This window comes from Conger conger, chromosome 5 (genome assembly GCF_963514075.1).
Source record: "Conger conger chromosome 5, fConCon1.1, whole genome shotgun sequence".
NCBI classification, from domain to species: Eukaryota; Metazoa; Chordata; class Actinopteri; order Anguilliformes; family Congridae; genus Conger; species Conger conger.
The window spans coordinates 55,347,831-55,367,636 of NC_083764.1; the positions used below are offsets into that span (position 1 = coordinate 55,347,831).

General features: G+C 44.4%; 1 protein-coding gene across 1 annotated transcript in view; it reads left to right on the forward strand.

Moving 5' to 3' along the window:
* Positions 1-19,806, forward strand: part of astn1 (astrotactin 1) — a 354,373-nt gene that overhangs the window by 311,011 nt on the left and 23,556 nt on the right. The window contains exons 19-20 of the mRNA XM_061243332.1: positions 823-974; positions 16,490-16,625. Of these exons, the coding sequence (XP_061099316.1) occupies positions 823-974; positions 16,490-16,625 (288 nt within the window). The remainder of the gene's footprint in view (positions 1-822; positions 975-16,489; positions 16,626-19,806) is intronic.

The window sequence follows — 19,806 nt, forward strand, 5'->3', positions numbered from 1 at the left end:
AATGATGAAACAGCATGATGCTAAATCCAGTAGGGCTGACCTCATATGTGTCGCTTGAAGTAGGTTGAAAAAGAAGTTCAGTATGAGGTTCAGAAGTTTCAGCATTGTATACATTTCTCATGAAGGGTTAATCGGTTCAAATTAAGCCCAATCGGCTGTATTGAACAACAGCCAAAGTTTTTATTAAAACACTTCAGATTCTAAGAAATAAAGGTGAAAAATCTATACACTTTAACTGTGGGACGCCAAGAGTTGGGTTGCCAAGAGACGGGAGAAGAAAGATGATATGAGCTACTTTTGAAATTTGACATATTTTTCTACATATAAGCACCGACTGCCGCACCTGGTATACCTTCCTTTGATATCTTTTAAATGTTACTCGTGTGTAAGAGATAATGTAGCTTAGCCCGTTATTTCATGATGTTAAACCCAGAGCTTCATTGATACATTGCAGACGTGAATATGTGCTAGTCTACTGTGAAAAGAGGCACCCTCAAAGCTATATCAGTCATAAACACCTTGCAGACATCTGCTAAATCTGCTCTGCGATGTCATCTCTCTCCTGTCACCATGCCGACACGTTGTGAAAGTCTCTTTTTTTTTCTCGCGACAGTCTGAGCGGTGTTTGGATTTGTTTTTCAGAGTCCCTGTCAGTATGTCTCATCACTCTCCAGTCTTCTGCTCGTGAGATAAGTGTCTCGTTCCTTTAAGCAGTTTGGCAAATCATGGCTACTGGTTTTAGCTGTTTTTTTGGCAGTCCTTGAATTGGGTAGAAACAGGTGGTGAAGCAACACGTCCTCCTCCTTCTCTGTCTGTCTCCAGGCTGAAGCTCTCGCACACCTACGAGCCCAGCAGCTCATTGGTCATCATGGAATGGAACCACACGGAGCCACCAATAGGGGTGCGGATCGTAGATTACCTCATCAGTCAGGAGAAGGTCACGGAGAGGACAGACCACTCCAAGGTGGAGACAGGTAAGGTTAATTTCCCCAGTTCATATAACGCCCCCTGCCCCCCCACCACCACCACCACCACCATTTTAAAACAGGTCACTGAAGGAATAAGAGTTGACTCCACTTTTAAAGAGCAATTTGATCGTAATTTGTAAAATAATTAAAAATGAATGCACCTCCACCACAGTGATTGCTAGCATCAATCACTGCAATGGGTTGCTCTCTACAAGGTATATTAAAATCATATTGGATATGTCCCTGCCCATACATCAGAGCTCTGTTACCGTTTTTACATTCTTTCCATGCCATACAAACGGTGTAGTGATTGATGCAGAAAATGAAGAGACTATGCGGGGCGAATTCGGCCGATGCGAACCTCTCCAGTCGATGCGCACATATGGCATTTCACAGTTTGCGCACTGCTGCCCGGCCATATTGTATTCATCATCCAACGGAAAACAGCTCTCAGGAACCCAACTTTACTTTTCGGGAGCGCTTTGTCGAGGGCGTCGCGTTGTCATTTCCGCGGCTTTTCGATTCCGCCGTGTTCAGGTACGTGCGAGATGGGGGTTCTCAGAGTCTGTGTGTGAAACGAGAACAAACCAAAGCTTTGATCTCCAGCGGGACCAGTTCTGACACCCTCTGTTTTCTCCCGAAAAAAATGCTGAGCACCTCCGAGCGTGGTGGCGGATCAGGGTTTCATGAGGTAAACCCTGTTCCAGTCTCACCGGGGACATACCAGGAGAGATGGCTTCACTTGCTCGGGGTCCTTCCATCCCAGAGCAAGGTATCTTATGTTACTGTGTCCTTCAACCGGAGACATTAACTTAAGCTACAATGTACTGGACTGTGGGGCAGAGCCCTACATAAGGTGAGGAACAATGGCTGCTGGCGCCCCCTAGCCTCCATTTTGAAGATGAAACATACAGCCTCAGAAAAAAATGTTTCCAAATTTCCATAGAATAACCCTATCTAGTTCAACAGTTCTTTGTTGGGGAGAAATGGTTATTTTGTTTGGGAGTTTTCACACTTCACACCTGCGATAAGAGGGCTCCATGAAGAACTACCGACAGTTGCTCTGTTGAGAGAAGCCAAAGAGACCCTTTTTCTGAAGGTTGAAACACAGTTGGCTACATTTGCACAGAAGGCCAACTGAAACACAAGAGAGCTATTCCAGTTAGCCCTTGTTTAGTCACTGTCAGACTGTCACTGTTACCACATGATGGGGCTGAAGATTAGGGTTTGTCTGAGACTTTAAAACTCATGCCACTTCAATGGTGAAATACCTACATGTATCTTTTTTATCATTTTGTACTGTATGACCTCCTGAGGGACCATCTGTGTTGTCTTCAGTCACAATACCTTTCCAATGTCATAGCCATAGAGTAGATGTGGTTTTTGTATTGTGAGGGGACTTTGTGAGGGCAAATAAATAGTTTGGAAATTATTGTTTCATTTATCTATATTTGACGTCCTTGTGGTTGCATTTATGAAATGCATTTCTGTCTTTTTGTAGATATTAATGTCATTTTCAGTGGGAACTGGCCTTCAGTGTGTCTTTGTGTGTGAGATGTTGTAGTGACTGAAAAATTTCCACCCTAAATGTTCCATCACCTGTGTGAAGTACAGCATTGAATGATAGCTGAATACAGTTGTACAACAATGGTCAGGGAGCGCTCCAATGAGTGCTCCAAGCGGCCTCGAACCTTTAACTACTGCTTTGCTGCCTAGACAATGTTTTATTATCCAATTGTATGTTCTTCTAAAGTACATATTGTATGCTTTTGCAAGCGTTGTGGTATGCCATTAGAATGCACACGGGCTAAACTCCCACCAGAGGGCAGTGTCTCCAGCACTCCTTTCTGGAGCTTGTTCAGGACCCCGCTGTCAGACACGAGTCCAGGGCTTACGAAACCGATCAGGGCAGGCACAGCTGGCCCCAGCCTGCTCTTCACAGCGGTGCGCTGCGTTTTTACACAGCCCAGCATCTGTACCCCCTCTGCCCCGTTGCATTCCAGCCCGTACCTCATCACAGACTGCCTGTGGGTGGGGAGCCCAGGGTTCAGAAACAGGATGTGCGGGTCAGGTGACTAGGCTGCTCTTGGTACCTTGAGTTCGGACAGAGTCCTTCTGGACAGAGATTCTCCAGGAGCTTCTGACCCAATCGATGAACAAGGAACGGGCCAAGGTGCTCTAGTGACACTTTACACTGTGAAAACAAATGCCTTTCACTTAGGGATGCAACCAACCCCCGGTCCTCTTGAAAGTAACAGTTTCAAGTATCACTGTTGTCCTCCGATCACCTGGATTGGAACAATTATTCAGCCAGGAGGTAGAACTAATGAGTTAAATCAACTGGCAGTTAATGGGTGGACTTTCCACCTCTGACTGGGGTGGGTGGTTGCTTCCCTCAATGACAGGCCTTTGTTCCCATGGTGCAAATTGCCATTACCTTGGTCTGTTGCTATGGTGATGTGCATGGGAAAGGCCAGAAGATCTAAGACCACCTTAAGAAGATCTGTGAGGCCAGTGGAGAGATGTGGGACTGATTTAGGCACTCAACTGGCTGTCGGATGGAGTCAGATGTTCCATATGTTAAATACGCTGGAGATGAGTGAGGAGACCTGGTGGCCTGTTTCTCTTTAACAAGGCGCCCTGCCCTTCCTTTCAAACCAGACTGAATTACAAACAGGAGACCTGATAGCTCTCCCTGATGGAGGTACCACCGCACGCAACACGCAAATACAAATGCATGTACAAATTCAACCAGCCAAACCAGACAATGTTTCCAAATGCCAATTCAAATTCAACAATCCAAGCCGGATGAGGTGTCTAAATGCAAATTCGTCAGTCCAGACTGGATATGCAAATTCAAATGCGAATACAAGAATCCCAATCACACAACGTGTGGGTATTCTACAAACAAAGCGGTTCATTTTGCATAGGGGAGCATCTTGTAAGGTCTTCATTTTTAAGCGGAGCCCATGTTTTGCTCTCATTGGACAATATCTAAAATCTGTAATATACTGTTCAAGCAAGACTTGACAACTATATTTTTGCTTTTTTATTTTCGACAAAGTGGGGGAGTATTTGCACTTGAATTCTATTACAGTCACTTGAGTATATTTCGCAGACCTACAACAGACACAGACATATTTGGTCAAACGAGTAAATGTAATTTACACTTGCCAGACAGTGCAGGAACAATAGGTCATGCTTTTTGGCAATCCTTTCATTTTAATATCTGAATGCCTGAGATAGTAATATAAACACGAATGTGTTTTAAACAGCTTTACATATTTTAATGTAACGTCTGCTGATAACCTTGTAAACCCCAATGGGGTATAGGTTTAGCTCATCCTTAGCTGTCCTCAAAGTACAGTATTTTTATGGATGTGATGTGACCTGAAAGATGGTAATTGATCTTATATGGACATAACCGACTGTGCTGTATTTGGCATGTAGCCACTGCGTTAAACAGCAGTAATTCTGACCGGGCCTGCCAGTCTATGCCTTTTGTTTTGTTTTCCATCCTGCCATTCTTTGAGGAGTCTGGGTGAAACACGTGTCAGAAATGCCACAAGCAGGACTCTCTGTACCCTTTACGGCTGCAGCCTCTGTAGTTTTGGCCTGTCAAGCCGACAGAAATTCTCACAGACCCAGGATTAAAGGCAGACGGCGTTGCCTTATGTATTTCATTTCACTTGACCCCGCATCTGGAGCCCGGGTTAGAAGTGACTTCCCTTACCGAAGACACACGCACTCTCAGAAAAGATGGAGGAATATTTGTACTTTTTTAAGAAACACCGTTTGGTCAAATTTCTTCAAATGTACCTTGAAAGTACAATAATGTTGTATTTTGGTTATAATAAATACCTTTTAGAAGCAAAAAAGGTGAAGGTGAAGGTGACGGGGCACAGTTTTTTTTTACCTATAGCAGTGGTAATCAACACTGTTCCTGGAGATCCACTGCCCTGTAGCTTTTCACTCCCACCGAAACAAAGCACACCTCATTCAACAGCTAAGGCTTCTAATTAGTGGAGGTATGATAATTTAAGGTTGATGGCTAAAACGGGAGGGCTAAAACCTACAGGTTGGTAGCCCTCCCGGAACATGGTTGGTTAACACTGACCTATAGGCGACCGGCCCAGTGCCAAGCCCGTGTACCCTTCCTGGCCCTTGTTCATACTGTAGCTGTTTCTCTGAGAGAGCGCGACGGATAGTACAGTCGCGATGGGTGTGCTGCTCTACAAAGCCCTGTCAGCTGCTTGGCTTCGCTGACCTCCATGTTGTTGCTATCTGTTCTGGATAGCGTCCTGCCTCCAGTCCATCTGTCCCCTTCGTTTCTAAAGGCTTCTTTATCGGCTCCCTTTCACAGCGCTCACTGCAGCCGTCCAACTTGGCCTCGAGACGTGTTGTGGCTGTTTCGAGGGAAAGAACAGAGCGCTATAGCGAGTCCAGATTCGAGCTGGAGAGAAAGCGCGGGATGGCCAGCCGAGGTGGTGAGGGCCGAGCGGCGCTGGGAGCCAGCGTTTCTCGCTGCGGACGTAAGCCCCGGGTCCCCGCAAGGCCCTGGGTTTGAAGGAGGCGCAAAACCCACTCCTTCTCAGCGTTTACCGGAAAAGCCTTGAAAGGAATCCACGCGCTGGATTCTGTCTGCAGCTGGGAAAAACACTGCCGTGAAAATAGCTATCGCGAGGATCTGTGTTTGTTTTATTTTGTTATTCATTTTTTTATTGTTAGGTGTAGCTCTCCATCCACTCCAAGTAATTCCTTTTTTAATTTTTGGCTGTCAATTACATGCCTCGTGTTATTCTTCAACGTTAAGTAGAGTTTTATCTTTCAGTGTTTTTCTGCTTATGTTTCAGGGTTCTTTTAAAATATTTTTTAATCAGGCATTACCTTCAGCAGTCTCACAATATTAATAATATTCGAATAATTGCAAACATGTCAAAAATTCTGTCCTTAAAATGACATATTGGCTGCAGTGGACATTAACGTGTGTACGGTTAGACGTCATCACAAGGTAGCATGTAAGTAAAATGGACTTCATGTGTTTCCCTTAAACCCCAGACTGTATGTATACATGTAATGTATGGCTAATGATCAGAGTGTAGCCCCCTGACAGAGATTGTTTATGTGCTAATCTCGCACATAATGGGATTCAGGCACACAACTTGACATCATAGCCCCGTCCCAGATGTGGAAGCCGACCGAATCGGAAGTCTGCTTTCAGTCATCCTGCCCGGACCCGACACCCTGTGAGAACAAGCAGCCGTGCCGGCCAAGGTGATGTCAGCGCTCCGATCGCCCAATAACCACAGGGTTTACTGGTGGGTCAGTGGGACACGGCACCCAATCGGTAAACAGATTACTCACGGCGTGCGAACAGGCCCCAGGGTGCGCCCCGCTTCCTCCCCCCTCGACCGGAGGTCCCAGAACGCAGGGAGACTCCCCCGTCTGACGAAGACGAGGCTTCACCACGGTGCAACGCTCTAGCTGGATGAGCTCATCCTGTCTGGGGGGGTGGGGTGAGGGAGTGGGGTGGGGGGGGGGGGGGGGGCAGGGGCCCGGTCCAGAAGCTAGCACTGGAGCCAAACGAGCCTTTTGCGTTTTCCCGAAAAAACAAACACCGCGCTATGGGCACGGACAGCGGATTCGCACCTGTTGGGCACCCCTAACCCAATTCCCCACCCATCTCATAACACACGGGTCTCCATCCATCACCACAAGCCAAAGGAGGAGGAAGACATTTGCTGGAGCCGACAGAGTTATGACAGATACTCACAGCCCTGTAAACTCCAGTGAAGAGTGACGTTCTCCTGGCCCAGACGGGGCAACCTGCGACGAACTGGCTTCCTGCACACAATGCCCCGTCCAGTGATTTTCCTTTTTGGATTTCCTGTCCTCCCACAACGGCCCATGTGAGCAGTTCAGCCTGGAGAGCCACTTCTTCCACACGTGTGCATGGAGGCGGCCATTTTGTACAGGGAACACCACAGACTCAATTATATAAGGCACATGATAAATGTGTTCATAAAACACATGACTACATACTACATAAATATGACCATATTATCAGGAATGCGCACAAAAAACACTATAAACTATAAACTGAAAACAATCTAAATTAAAAGGTATGATTGATGAGCGAATATGGGAATGTAAAAATACCTTTCATAATAAATACATTCTGAGCTTTAATTCAAATGTTATTTTCACCATTTTGGTTTATTAAATGGTCACCTAAAAATTTTAAGTGAATCATGAGACCAAAATATTTTGGACAAATATCGACTTAATCATAAGGTTTTTACCAAATGGTAGTAATTTTGGGAGAATGTGGTGTCCTGGACTGGGGCTAAGTGTGCCTGCAGACTGCATCGCAAGCATGTGCAGTCGCACTGGGGGGAAACGATTAGGCGAAATCATAAAGCCATTGATGTTCTGAAGTGAATCGGTTCACCGATAACTGGCTTTGACAGCATTGGCAGCAGCTACGGGCTCAAGATAAAGTTTCTATCAAGCCGTCGATTTTCAAAGACTCTTCCCCTTGGCAGCTGAAAACCTTTTTGATGCCGGCCATTGTGCAAATCCAGCTTCGACCGGTGAGCAGACTGATGCGAAAATAAGTTTTACATCTTGGTGATTATGTGCCTGGTGTGAAAATGCCATGGCTGCCACGGTCTGGAAAACAGACTGCTGAGAACTCTCCCAGGAGGGGTCTGTGACATTAACCGTGGTGCCCATAGTGAACGGCTGTTTCAGAACGCTTTTTTGCGGTCGGATTTGAATGCCCAGACCAGTCCTCATAACTCCTGAAAGCCGTAACTCGTGAAAATAGTTTCATTGCCTGAGATCGTGTGCTTCTTGAACGTTGATCCTCTAAAAATACTGTGACGTATGGTCCATGTTGCCCTAAACAGCAGAGTTTATGCCCTGTTTGCATCTGAATCTCTCAAGCTCCCCTTCACTCCGTCAATCTCTCTCCTTCTCCATCTTTGTCGCTCCCTCCATCTCTCTATCCACCCTCTCCATCTTTATCTCTCTCGCCCTCTCTTTCTCTTCCTCTCTCCCTTATCTCTCTCTCTCCCTCCGCCTTGCTTCCTCTCTCTTTCTCTGTCATTTCAGAAATACGTATGAAAAGATTAAACATTGAGGGCACTTGTAGGTTCATATCGATTCAGGAAATAGTGGATATTTCAGTCCATGATTTACATTGTATGAATCGCCGCAATATCGGCCTCATATGACACAGATGATTCATTGAAAACCGCAGTTCAAATTGTCATTTGAAGAAAACATTCTGGTGCAAAAACATTTTGGTGCTGAAATGCATTGTGTAAACCTTGACTGTTTCCACCCTTGGATGTTAGCACTGACAGCTATGACTGATAAAAAGTGCTGACAAGAGAAGAGTTTGTTCAAGTGCTTTTTTAAGTAAGATATTGCTCTCTCTGCGACTTTCACTTTGTTCTGTTGTTTTATTTTATTTGATTTTTTATTGTATCTTCACAAGCACGCATGTACGCACACACACGCCCAAAACACACACACACACACACACACACACACACACACACACACACATACAAATGCACTGATTATGGTTTTCTACTGAGGGTTTCTCTCCATTTTAGAGGTTCTGAGTCTCGATATAGTGGTTTTAAGCTGCTCATACCATTGACAGTGATGAAGCAGATAATTCCAGGGGCAAAGTTCTCTACCATCTGTGAGCACACTGTGATTTGTCTGTGTTACATTTCAGTCCTAGAGACAATAGACAGGACTTCCCAGATACATGTTTACATGGCAAGGCCTATTCCGAGGAGATCCCGGGACCTGGTGGAAAGATGAGCGAGGTGTGGCGAAGCCAAGAGAGAAGGTCTTTGGGGCTGCACTGGAGGGAAATGTAGCCATAACTCACTGTGTTACTGTACATACAAAACAACTGCAGTATAACACGCACACACACACACACATACGCATGTATGCACATGCATGCGCATACACACTGGCTCACACACATGCAGACAAACACTCACCACCACACCCGCACGCACACACACACTCACACACATGCACACACACTCACACACACACACACACACTCACACACACACACACACACACACCCACACACACACTCACACACACACACACACACACACACACTCACACTCACACACTCACCCACACACTCACACACACACTCACACACACCCACACCCACACACTCACACACACACACCCATGCACACACTCTCACTCCTCTCATACACACTCACACACACACTCACACACACCCACACCCACACCCACACACACACACACACACACAGCTGTCAGACTCACCCGCGCAGCCAGGCATAATGAGCAGCAGGCCAGGGAGCCTGCTGTTGCTCTGAATCTCTCCCCGCTCCACTGCGTATGCAGCATGGTGTTCAGCAGGTGGGGAGGAAATTAGCGTAGGTGTACTGTGGTTGTAGGAGCCATAAACACATGCTCACACTTATTGTTATGAGTGCCTGAATATTCATACATTTGTAGTCAGATATTTCACGTAGGAGTGTGGTTACATCTGAATTAATTGCTTTTCTTGTGGTGTAACTTTTTCAGTGGATATTTTTTTCTTACACTGTATATTTCTGACTTGACATTCGCAGCAATATTTAAATCTTTTAAATCACGCAGCACAGCATCTGGTTTCACATCCAGCAGAGTATAGCAACTCTCCGCTTGTCTTCAATTTCATGAACGAGGCTGAAACATGTTTATCCAGGGACCATTCAACAGGATTTGTATCCCACAAATATAGTCGAAAGCTGCTCAGAGCACTGGCAGATGGTAAGAATATGGGTATCAGAACTGCAAAGGGATTTGTATTTCATTTCCGAGCAGCACACAAAAGCATTCAGTCTTCTGAGTGCTCGAGTTTTTGTTGGTTTTAAAGTAAACTCACCATTTATAACATCTCTTGAGTTCTTCTGATCTCTGAGGATCATATTTGTGTTATTGCTGTTGTTGTTTTTACTTTCAAGCAGTTCAAGAGTGTTTTGATCTCGGGTAAAAACATGCAGTGACATCTCATGTCGGGCAGACTCCGTAGACTCGTGTGCTGTTTAAAAAAAAAATCCAAAAATGAAACAACCGCATTTGCACTTGAGAGTGTCATTGAATGTTGAAAAGTAAAAGAAAAGAATGTGTAAAGATGTGAATATCGAGGATCAGAAGGGCCATTCCGTTTCTCTGTTTTCCATTTGAACTCGTTATGACTTCATCTGACGTGCTCTGTGATGAATGGCTTTTCAGATGCATCTCCACTTCCTGTCACATGACCTAGTTGTAATAGATATTAAATCATTTGTAATTTTTATTTTTATTTTGGCATGGTACACGGTACACAAGATGCAGTAGGCCTCTAATTCAGACAGAGCCTATGAATAACACCAGCACCACACTGATCTTTGGCATTTACTTAAAAGTAGCCTTACTTTAAGGAAACATAATATGTGTGATTTACAGTTATACAGCAGCGTTACGCAGTTTTTCATTTCTCTGCGTGAAATCTGGCTTTGTTTGCAGTCTCCACAGTGTGTACTGCCATGTACTCTTATGGAGGTTCACGCTACCATTCATCTTGTTTCTCTGAGGTTTTTATACATAACTCTTATCGATAATTTGTGGGAGAAATCACTCAAATGAGGGAAAAGAGAGCTTCTGTGAATGAGGCCCGCTCGAATTGAGCAATTTTGGAGCTTAAGTTGGCCGAAAGATCACTGTTTTGCTCTTGCTCTTTTTTGCTTACGGGATGCGATTTAGACTCAGGAACGAAAAGGTGATGTACGATTGAAGACAATCTGATTCTGACTCCGTTAGCCACTCGACGACGTGTTGACGAAGTGGCGTTTGGGCAGTTATCTCTGGGAAGGAGAGAAGGCCGCCCAAGCAAGGTGCCTCGGCCCACATCCTTCTCCTCCACAGCTACAATCAGTTTTGTTTCCTCAGTGAAAAGAGATAATACTTTCCATGTGGGTGTTCAGGTCTGTTTATCATTTTTATTCAGGAAGTGCCAGGAATCAATGCACCGCAAACTGGTGTCGTCCATCTCACGCCTTTTGTTCATATCAAAACCCGGACAATGAAAGCCAGATGTTATTTGTTGAGCCTTTGCAGAGCTGCCAAAATGTGTTGATACCTAGCAGTCGAGGCTTTCATAAAACTGGTAATATTCCCAGCGCTTTGGACGGAGAGAGGCCCCCTTGATGAATTTGGGTATTTTCAACTTGAGATGTTTACGAACAAAAGAGCTTCTCGCCGTGCCCGGGCAGGAGGGACCTGGAAGAAAGGCCTAGTTTGCTGAGCAGGTATGGCGGCACAATGAGTCTTTATCTTTCTCTGTCTCCCTTTCTGTCTCGCTTTGTCCTTCTGTATCTCAATAATGTCGCTTTTGTTCTGTAAAAACAGAGAGGGGGGAAAAAAACGCGGCCGACGTCGCCTGTCTGAAAAGCAATTACTGCCTCTTAACTTGTTAATCAAGTTGTGCCTTCGTCCGACTTGATTATAATCTGACATATCCGCGCGTTCACACCTGCGGCTCGAGCGGAGGGAGGCCGGACGTACGCTGAGATGCAGAAGCAGGACGGAGGCCTGGCGGGAGGGGCTGAAATGCGCCGGGACATCAAACTACTGTCATCCTGCAAGCCAAGGTCGTCCTCACCCCAGGGCTCTTGGCTCTTGGCAGGCCGCGGCTAGGAAAAACACTCCCGTCCCCCCCCCCCCCCCCCCCCCCCACCCCGCTTCCCTGGAAGAGCAAGAAAGCGGGGCCCCGTCGCCAAGACTGCGTGCTTCAAAAACTGAACCGTTCACTGCCTCTTAATTCTTTACAACTTCTGGGGCGAGCGCGGCCAAGAACATCTCATTAGGACACCTTATCCAGATTTACACCGATAATTTTGTTCTGAATGTGTGTATTAAAAATTTCATTCTGAATTGAAGTGTGCGGTTAATTGTGTCGGTTGGAGTTGTGGGTGCGTGGCGTGGCTGCAGACTGTCACAGTTTCATTAGCTGGCTGCCTAACTAGGTACTATGTCAGTGCATTCTGTCCAATGCTTGCTAGGTGGCTAACTATATCAGTGCATTCAGTACTGAAGCTAGCTAGGTGGCTAACTATATAAGTACATTCAGGACTACAGCTAGCTAACTGACATTAGCAATAAAGCAGGATTATGGAATATGTTAAGATTAGTTCTCGAGATATAATTAAATAATATCTTCCCTCCTTTCTTCAAACAGAAGTTGTTTACTCCTGTTTATTCAGTCCTGCAACTGAGCCCAAATTGTATCTAATTGTTTATTCCAGTCGAATGAAACTCTGGCCACCCCTGGTATGTTTCCGTTTTGTGTGTTGTGTGTTCTTTTTTTGTGTAGGCCTTGCTTTAACTATTGCCACGACTGATTGGCCTATTGCAGTGGGATTTGCAGGTTGTCCAACGTTTCCATACTCATTTACGTATATAGTAGAAGGTAAACGACAGATAGACACAATCTATGTATTTACTGGGATGGATGACGTGATTACGTGATTGCAGATGACGTGAAGAAGAAAATGGCTAAAGGAAACCCCTGTGGCTTGCCCTTTAAGAACGTGGACCGTGTTGCCCCAGCCAGGAGGGAATAAAACATTACAGTCGGTTTTAAGATTCATAAAGGGGGATTTTAAAGTGTAAGGGCTCATATGGGACGATGGACAATAAAAGAGGAATTATTACCGAGGGGGGTCTCCGCAGCTAAAGTTCCCCCAGTCTTTCCACCATTAAGGCTGGAAGGGGATGAAATGCGTAAATCCTGTCAGGCGTTTGTCACAGTCCTATCATAGGGCGAATGTTTTAAAGAGACCTTGGACGACATCGGGAGACCCGCGCGTACGGCATTAACGACGTTTCAGAAGGATGCTCTGTCCCTCTGCAGGCCGAGGGAGGGATGTGACTCAAAACGCCATGAAAAGTAACTCCATAAAAGATCTTTATCACCTCTTTCAAAGCCACGTCGAGCTGTCCAGGTGTTCTCAGAAAGCACCTGTCAGTGGTTTTACGGCTTTGTTTGCGTTCCACCGGGTCCTTTTTCAACTTGTCAGACGGAGCGAAAGAATAACACGACGAATGTTTGTAATTATATGGGACTCGTAAAAAAAACAATAAGGATACATGTTGTATGCTCTGATAAATCTTTGGCCTCGTTGCTGGCATTGGAAATTATGTGAACGGGAGTTGGAGGTTCACGCTCAACCACGGGAGTAAACACAAGGCCCTTTGCGCTGGCGTTCGTTTGAAAGTGAAGTAATATTCCGTGAGTATTGGGGGTAAAACAATGATTGCGCCATCAAAACATGAAAACGACCAATCACCATTATTTGCAACGAGAGGTCAGCTCCATTACACAAACGTAAAAATTGCGCAATAAAACGCAATGGGTCTGGACGGCATGTTGCATTTTAAATTGATAAATTGACGATAATAATATTTCAAAGCTCTGACTTCATAGATATTAACTTGCAAAGGGAGTTCGTTGTTTAAATAGGGCATGTCCGCAGGAATTAGAGACAAATTACCCGCCGGTATCTGGCATCCCGCAAGTACAAAAACCCGAGTGGTTTGACGTCACGCAGTCGCTCGTGTGAGAGCTGGGCTGATTGGTAACAGTCAAAGCTTTTCTGAAAGAGGATCTCGCAGGTATGAAACAGGCTTTAGGAGCCATGGCTTCACGCACTGAGCCAGCACATTAGTTTGTGGAAATGGTTTGCCGGGGTGCCCAGAGGGTTACAGTATACTCTCGTGTTTGTCCAGCCAATGGTCTGATTAGCAGAAGTCATGTGGAGTTCAACGATTGGTTAAAGGCATCTGCAGTAGGGAATCCACATGCTCTCTGCGGAGCCTGCTGCGTTAGCGGTACTGTATGTGAGCCTGATATTGACACTTCCTTCAGCGAGCTATCAGCATCCTTTTCTTCTTCCAGCTCATGGTTGGAAGGCCTGCACTGTTTATTTATTTGTACACTGCAGTATTTGGATCGGTAGTTCATGTGTGAAAATCACTATTTCACTTGTGGATTTAGCGATTCACAATATTCGCACATGAAAAGAAAGTGTCACATGTGCACTGGACATTTTCATGTGTCTGAATTTTTCAAATGTGAATTACAATTTTCACATATGAAAGCAAAACGTGTGACTTTAAATGGCACATTTTTCCCGCTCCCATCTTTTAAGTGAGATTAATTTTATAGTCGACATGTGTACTCTTCACATGTTGGATGTTCACATGTGGTTTTTCTATGTTGTGTATGCCCATGGTGGGAGAGCCTCTGTGAGCCACCATCTTACCGCAGTGGCAAAAAGCAAACACAAGGTAGCTCACAGGGCAATGCCGGAGCCGACACAGTAACTAGCCAATAATCTGGATTGGTGAAGCAGCAGCTTTGAAGACACAGAAAAGCCACAGCAGGGCCTTAAGAGCGGCCTTCCCTGGGTTTCTTACAGCAACGCGGCAGCAGACCTTCGGTATTTTTGTTTCTCATTAATGTCTTTCCATTTCTCTCTCCAGACCCCATTTTGGCTCCAGAGCCTGTCCTCCCACCGCCCCAGACAGATAGCGCAGGCTTCTGCGAGCGAACGTATTAAGTGACACCGTCCCTCACAAAGTCAGCTTTTGTTTCCATCACCCAGTTATTCATACGCGGCCTTCTACGAGCGTTCGGCGCTAGGTGAACACGGCGCCCTGACCGGTCGCCTCGCCCCTTTTATCTCTTTTCCAAAGATTGTCTCGCTGGCTCCCATCTCAGTCTTCATACCAGGGCTGTGACCCAGACTTTTACATGGGGCATTTTTTCTGCTTTTCTTTGATTGGGCGTGCTGGCTGGATCTATTTTTGAGAGCACCCTAAGAGGTGGACTCATCCCAGGCTGCCTCGTGGAACATCACTATCTCTCTGTTTTCTGTCTTTCCTACACTTACCATCTCTCTCTATCCCTTTCTTTCTTTTTCTCTATCTCCCTCTCTTCTTCTCACCCGCTCTCTCTGTATTTATCTTTCACTCTCTCTTTATCTGTCTGTCTCTTTCTCTTTCCCTCTCTGTCTGTCGCACTACCTGTCTCTCCCTTTCTCAATCTCTGTATCTCTTTCACACCTTTTCACTCTCTCTCTCTCTGGAAAAACCATGCACTTTAATGGGAACAGGCGGGGTATGTTATTCCCCGTCATTGGGTAAAGTTTCTCCCAGGTCTCTATTTGCATTGCCGATTAAGATCGCCGTGTGAAACCCAAAACGGCGGAGCCCCCTCGGTGGAAATGTCAGGCCGGCGGTTGGACGGACGGAGTGTAAATTTATTCAAATTGGGGGCTCTCTGGTCCTGCGGGGCTTCGCAGCTCCCGCCTAATTAATGCAGCGGAGAAAACAGCCTTTTCCACATCCATGTTTATTTCAGACGTCTACCGCTGTCCGCGCCAGCCGGCGTTTTTTTCTGATTAACGCGATCCTTATGCGCCCTCGTTTAAAAAGCACCAGCCAACGCAGACTCTCGGCTATGGTGTAAGACGCGAGGAATGTCTGCAGAAGGAGAAGTATGCGTCCGGCCGATTATATGAACCCGATTTTATAGTACCTATTTCCTAATGCATTTGCTACACGTCTGTTTCCCTCTTCCCCGGTGATGGAAGTACACAAGTATGCTGGACTAGTGTGATCTGCCGTGGAGCTGAGGGGCTTTTGTTTTTGATATTTTGACCTTGACATTGCTTAAATGAGTTTATGGGAACATCTACCATCTGGCCGACTGATCGGGAGGACATGCGAGCGTGGAGTGAGGGATGAGCTGTTTTTGAGAGCTGCAGTGATTGCCCGGGATTGGCTGATTATGCTTAAAGGTCATATCTGATTTCATATGTAGCTCCGCACAGCCAAAGTGCTCTTGGTAGCAAATAAGTCAAACTGAGAGAGCGGAGCCTTGGGTTGCCCACGGTGACGGGAAAGATTTCTGCCTCCTGTTCATAACTCTTTTTTAATAACTTTTTTTATAATAACTCTTTTTTGATAACATTTTTTAATAACTCTCTGTGAATAACTTTTTTTATTTCAGACCCATCACCCATCATAATCGCAGTGGTTTTATTGCATAAGCATTCTTTTGTTATAATGTTTGTTTCATTCAAAGAACTCATCAGTGTCACAGTTATGATAGTATGACATTACAGATAACATAGTTTGATAACACTTTCTTTGAATAGTCCTACAGAAGAGCTACATAACTCTTTCATACATACTGTAGCTCATTCATAAACACTACATAAGCATTCATAAGTGCTTATATCAATAACTGCAAATAGGCATATGGTCTGTTATGTCATTATTAATGCAGCAAGTGATGTTAACATGACATAAGCCTGAAACGGCACGTCATGTAGGACCCTTCAAAGGAAGTGTTACCCATGGGTCTGTCCTCAGGTGTATGGTATGTTAAATGACGTTATGTATCTTTACAGAAACCTTACTGAGCTTCGTGGATGACATCCTATCTGGAGCCAAGTCTCCGTGTGTGATGCTGGGGGACATCCCTGGCCTTCTGACGTCTTCCATCAGCATGATAATCCGCTGTCTGGAGCCTGACACCACCTACATGTGAGTTATAACACCCGTATAACATTAATACATGAGTTATAACAACCTTATACCACCAATGTGTGTTATAACTGCTGTGTACCACCTACATATGTGTTATAAAAAGTGTATACCTCTGTGTGAGTTATGGCAACCTAATACCACCAACATGTGAGTTAAAACAACCTTTTACCACCAACCTTGTGATTCAACAACCTTATTCCACCTTCACATGAGTTATAACAGCATTGTAGCACCATCATGTCAGTTTTAACTACCTTATATGACCGAAATGTTATAACAAGCTTATTCAGCTACATGTGAGTTAAAGCAACTGCATACCACCATGTGAGTTTTAACAGCCTTATGTCACATGTTATAACGACCATATGCCACTATAATGGCAGTTATAACTCCCCTATACCACCTCCGTGTGAGTTATAACAACAGCATACCACCAACATGCACTTCCTTGCCCTGTCCACCCCTTTCAGACCCTCTTTGTTTGCTTGTCTTCTGCTGAGGCATGCTATCCCCGCCCACTGCCCCACCCTTCTCTCTGGGGTATGGGCATTTTGATCCGACTCTATGAGTGACATTGGTTTTTGTGTGAGGAAAAGCATGGGATCTCGGTTTAGATGCTAATGCACTGACTGAACTGAAGGCTCAAATTTGGGTGTTTTAAATATATTTCAGACAGCTGAGGAAGTGGGCTATGCACTGGCAAGGCATAAAAGTGCGTCAGCGAAAGCACTTAATGCTAATAGCAGGAATGGAAATTAAGACATCAAGTGTGTTGATGTGGAAAGGTTAGCGGATAGAACACAGAGAGAGAGAGAAAGCTCTGCCTGGAGGAGCGTGCCCCGTCCAATAGCGTGTGATCTCCAGGTAGACACGCTCGCTGCTGTCAATCAAACTGAAGAAAGGCACTCGCTGAGCTCGGCCCCTGAAAATCCTGCAGCCCACCTGCTTCACTTCAAATTGAGGGTGTAAAAGAAAAATACATTAAAAATCAACTGATTAAATACTATGAGGATGACTAGTACTACTAGTAGTTGCAGTCGTAGTAGTAGCAGCAGCAGGAGTAGTAGTAGTAGTAGTACAATTATTGTATGTTAGAAATAGTAGTAGTAGTAGTAGTAGTAGTAGTAGTAGTAGTAGTAGCAGTAGCAGTTCTGTTGTAGCAGTGGAAGAATTAGCAACAGTAGTAGTTGGAGTATCACAAGTATTATTATTAGTAGTGGCAGTAGCAGTTGTGGTGGTGGTAGTAGTAGTAGTAGGAATAGTAATAGTAGTCCCCAGGAGTTCATATTTGACTATTACTTTTAAATAAAAGCAAGTAAAAAATGTTCCCCTTTTATAGTACTGTTTGGCAGCTCATTTTGGACAGACACCTGTGAAACAAACAGCACCTGCGTGTGTACTATGATAACAAACATTTGTCATGCATTGTAGTGGTTCAGTCAGGGAAATTCAGCCAGAAGGATTACAGGGCAAGCTGTGGATTGTTCTGGAAAAGGCCAGATGAAAAGACCACATATTTATTTTGCTGTGGTCGGATGGCATCATGGATGGAAGGTTACCCAAGGGAATGCTGTTTACTATTTCTGAGCTTATTGTATCCCGTGACCACCTGGACACTGAAATTGTCCCACACAGAGAGGAGAGCCTAAGGTCACCCACACTGGGCGGAAGAATTTTGACTCCTGTTCATAAATATTTCTTAAGGTTTTTAAAGGGGTCTGAATGACTTTTAAAGGAGTCTTCCACATTCTTTACCATCACTGGTAATAAAAGAAATCCCACAGCAGTCTGAAATGGAACATATGTTATACGCCGAGTAAAGCTAAACTCATTAATATACAGAACTGTATGTGCTCAGGCAGTAAGATAATATGTGCTGTCACTTGACAGTTTAATTGGTCGAATAACCTGCGATATTTTAATAATTTCTGAATTGTCTGAAGCTGTCAAACTTCAACGTTTATTTTAATTCCCAACATTTCTCTTTGCAAATGATGGAAATTAAAATAAATGTTGAAGTCTCCAACATTTGTCTTCGCAAAAGTGCAATGGCTTTCTAATCATAGTATGGTTCAATTCTGGTCAGATGTCAGAATCATTTAATGTGAAGCACTTTCAACAGTGATTAACTGCAGAAATGACTTCATTTTAATACCTTCAAGTCAGCTTAGGAGGGGAAATAGAATAGCCCTTTCAAAGTTTGGAAATGATTTTGCACTTAAATACAAGTGAACAGTATGCTCAAAAATTTACTGAGGCATTGGATTTACAAAAAAAATATATGAACAGGGGTTGCACACAATATTATTAAGGATAAGTGGCTTCAACAGATAAAGTATTTGTAACAATGTACTTCATAATAATTTGTGCACCCACTGTCCATAATTTTATTGAGTAATCATTTTGTCAGTGCAAATTTGTCGTACTCAGCACATGTTATGTTGTATTCACAATTTTAAAATAAGTGGCTTTCAGCCCCAATGGGCTATGGATTATTAGCTCGAGCATCTCCAGGTAACATACTGAATGGGGGATGAGGCCCAGAGGCCCCTGCTGATCAGTTGGCTGGCTACATATTTGCCTGTTAAGCAGCACATTAGCAATCGTCCTCCGACTCCTGTCTGTGTGAGCCAGACTTGCCCAAACTACGGAGTGAAGAGAAGCAAACAAATGATTTTCTTCCACTACCAGTTCTTGCTCTCCATCACTCTCTTTGTATAACAGAGGATCACCTGTGGCTTTCATCTTTCATTCAAGGTCTGAGAATGAGAAATCTAACAATTTTCACTTTCTGTTGTACGTAATATGACAGCAGGTCATTTCATTCAACAATGTTTTATAGCTTATTATTTATTTTATATCAACTTAGTTTTTCATGATCATCAAAAACTGAATGACAGCGCGGTACAAATACAAATCGCAGTACCGCCTTACAACTGTGTCCAGAGAATTTAAATTATCTGTGTGATTTGCAGCCTTTGAAAATGAGACATTTGAACGTAGCAGGACACATAATGACAAATACAGGCCATTAAATCCATCTAGGCTTGCAATTTACCTGAAGGCTATACTTTTCTATGGTATGATATAAAGCCACTACTGGAGCAAAGCAGGAATTACAATTATTCTGCCCTCCATTTTGGTTAAGGTGACATGGAGGCATGTAACCTGTACTACA